Source organism: Sorex fumeus, unplaced genomic scaffold (assembly GCF_029834395.1).
Source record: "Sorex fumeus unplaced genomic scaffold, SorFum_2.1 ptg000095l, whole genome shotgun sequence".
NCBI lineage: Eukaryota > Metazoa > Chordata > Mammalia > Eulipotyphla > Soricidae > Sorex > Sorex fumeus.
The window spans coordinates 1134552-1137714 of record NW_026606152.1 but is presented as its reverse complement, the minus strand read 5'-3'; the positions used below and the strand labels follow the sequence as shown (position 1 = coordinate 1137714).

The 3163-nt window shown below is 68.7% G+C and overlaps 1 protein-coding gene across 1 annotated transcript; it reads left to right on the top strand.

Annotated features, from left to right (window-relative positions):
* The first annotated feature begins 2235 nt into the window (after window positions 1-2235).
* Window positions 2236-2926, top strand: BRD3OS (BRD3 opposite strand). The gene has a single exon (XM_056132739.1). It carries the CDS (start codon window positions 2239-2241, stop codon window positions 2491-2493), a length of 255 nt encoding a protein of 84 aa, XP_055988714.1. The 5' UTR covers window positions 2236-2238; the 3' UTR covers window positions 2494-2926.
* Window positions 2927-3163: the final 237 nt, after the last annotated feature.

Here is a 3163-nt window from a genome sequence, read left to right as displayed (position 1 = left end):
CAGAAAAGTTTCTGTGACCTCTTTGCACGCCCTCGTCTTCACTGCCTGTGGCCGTGACTGGCCAGATGGCAAGCCCGCACCTCATTGCTCCGGCGCCCGTTTCCCTAGTGGGGTGGCCAGGGGGCTGGGTGGGGGCTTCAGAGCAAGTCTGTCTCCAGTCCCCAAAGCCAGGGCACATGACCTTGGGGGAAGGGTCTCGGGAGCTGTGACCGCCTGAGCTGGCACCGGGGCACCCAGGAGCAGCCACAGAACCCGGCCATCACCACGAGCAGCGGCCAGTGGGCCCTGGACCTCAGCCTGCGGAAGGGGCCCCACGCAGTGCAGGGCCCGGAGTCTGCAGCTGGTACCCAGAGGTTACTCCCTTGTCTTCTCCCTTAGTCCTTAGTCCCTTGTCTTCACCCTCCCCTCATCCTGCCCCTTCCCTTGGGTGGGGTCCCCTGTGTTCCCCCCTCAGAGGTCCTCGGGTGCTTTGTCTGAAAATTCCCCAGTGACACTGGTGGGTTCCTGGACAATTTGTCCCTCAGGTGCTCAGGGGCCCTGCTGGGTGACACAGATGGACATGCCCCACACCCAGGTCCCCAGTGGGTGAGTCCCCACATGGGACTCTGCAGGTGGTGCCCAAGGCTGGGCTGTCGGCTCTGCCCTGCAGGGCTACAGCCCCGTGTGCTGTGCACTTCAGAGGGTCACCCAAGGGTGGGGGCACAATCCCCAAAACACGCCCACATATATGACCCGGAGCCTCTAGGTGGCAGGCACTGCCATTCACCCCAGGCACTCCTGCCTGGACCCAGCTACCAAGAGCGACAGAGACAGGCAGAGAGAGACCTGACCCCAGGGGGAGGGCACAGCTCCAGGCCCAGCCGTGGCAGCAAGCACATATGCATGTTTAACCAGACATGCATGCTTAGTCGAACACACATACGCCTAACCTGGATACACACCTGCCTAGTCCAAAACATGCATGTTCACCCCAGGCACACCTGCCTTACCCAACACACATGTGCGTAAGCATCCTTACCCCAGACGCACATGTGCTAATCACACACACCTGCCGAGCCCGGGCACGTGCCGGACCTGGCTCACACAGGCTGCCCTGGCACAGTGCCCACGGGGGGCATGTCTCTGCATCTTCGAAGCTCTTGCACTCAAGGGGCCTGGGTGCTTTCCGAGGGGGCTACTCTAGGAGTCCGGGAGATTCACAGGCTCTGGGCGCCAGTCTCTGCTCGCCCTCTGCAGAGGGGCTGGGCTGCAGCGCGCCGGGTCTTCTGGATCTCGTGCGCACTTTTGTGTCCCACCTTCCTTCAGCCTCCCTGCAACCAGATTATTTCGGTGGTTTTCGGGTTTATTCTCCCTATGGCGTGGGGAATGGAGGCTTAGCTCTTTTAACTTTTACTCATTTTACTTTCCGTAAGTTTCTCCTGGAAAACAACTTATTTTCTTTCCTTCGGAGCCACTTCGGGCGATGCTCGGGGACTACTCCTGGCTCCGTGCTCAGGCGGGTCGGGGGTGCGGGGGATCGGCCCGGGTCCCAACGAGCGAGGCAAGCTCCGCCTCCAAGCGCCCCCCAGCCACGCCGTGCGTGCATTGTCCTGGAACCCCCGCACCTCGCGCCGTCACGCTCGCCAAGAGACCCCGCCCGCCTGCTCCCGGGGGTCAGCGTCCAGAGCAGCACGGGCGGCACGCGGGACCCGGGCTCGGCGGGCGCCGCAATGCCTGAGCATCGATGGCTCGGTGCTCTGCTGCCACGCCTGCGCTGCCATGGCGACGCGCCCCGCCCCGGAAGCCCCGGGAGGCCCCGCCCCCGCCCGCGGCGCTCCGCTGCGCGCGGACCCGACTGCGGGCGGCGGGGAGGGGCCGCGGCGGGTGGACACGCGGGACGAGCGCGGGTAACGGGGCGGGCGCTGGGGACGCGGGCGGGGCGGCGGGGGCTGGGCGCGTCCCGGGACGCCCTCCGCTGACCGCGGCTTCCCCGGCGCAGGGCGACCCTTCCCGGACGCGGCGCGGACGCCGCTCGCCGCCGCCAGCCGTCGGGACCCCGCCGGAGACCCCCGCGAGGCGCCGCGCCTCCCGGCGGCACCGATGGGGGCGCGCGGCCCTCGGGGGCCGGAGCCCGCACGCGGCTGCCCGAGGCCCGGCCGCGCCGCGCCGCCCGCCCCGCGCGGGCGCCTGGGCCGTGTCCGCGCGCCCCCCGGGGCCCGCGCCGCCAGGGGCTGAGACCCCGGGCCGGCGGGCCCCGGCATGGGCGGCCGCGCGCCGCTGGCCGAGCTGGCCCTGTCGGAGGCCCACGCGCGGCTGCGATACCGGGACACGTCCCTGGCCGTGTGGCAGCAGCAGCAGCGGCAGCTGGAGGCGGGGCCGCCCGGGACCTACCTGAGCCGCAGCCGCAGCATGTGGTACTCGCAGTACGGCAACGAGGCCATCCTGGTCAGGGACAGGAGCAAGGGCCACGCGTCCAGGGACACGGGCCAGTCCAGGTTCTGCACCGTGATGTGACTGCGGGGAGCGGCAGCGAGCCGGCCCGAGGCTCTCGCCCCCACCCAGCGCCGGGGAAGGGGCTGCTGGGGGCGCGCCGGGCACCCAAGCCCTGCTGGTTCTCCACACCACGCTGGTGCCCCCGCGCCAGCCTCCACCTGTGTGGCTGCAGGGTGGAGGCAGGCGAAGCCTCCAGGGTGGCTTCGGGGCCGAGGCCCGCGTGGCCGGGGCACCCAGGCAACCCCAGCCGAGGCCAGCGTAGCCCTGAGCACCCAGGCAACCCCAGCCGAGGCCAGCGTCGCCCGGGGCACCCAGGCAGTCACAGCCAAGTGCCCAAGGCCGCCCCCGGGCACGGTCTTGATCTGCAGTGTCACCGGGCAGGCTTTGTCGCCTCACAGCTGTGAAGATGGATTGTCTCTCACCTGGGTTCCCTTTCCCAAATAAACGCCCTCTGCGTCCCTTTCTCGCACACGTGTCTGGTCCCAACCAGTCGGAGACGGTGTTCAGTGGAGACTGCAAGGATCTGTGGGTGCAGGATGCCCCTCCAGGGAGAAGTTCAGCTCCCCCCGGGGGCCAGCTCCCCACAGGAGGTCCCTGCAGCGACCCTGAGACAGGTGTGGGGCACCTTGGCAGCTCCGCTCTGATGCCTGGGGGACTCAGCCTCAGGGACACTGCAGTCCCCACCTCAGAG

Bases quoted from the DNA above. Each gene is read 5' to 3' on its own strand.
- BRD3OS (XM_056132739.1), top strand. From the start codon at position 2,239: ATGGGCGGCCGCGCGCCGCTGGCCGAGCTGGCCCTGTCGGAGGCCCAC.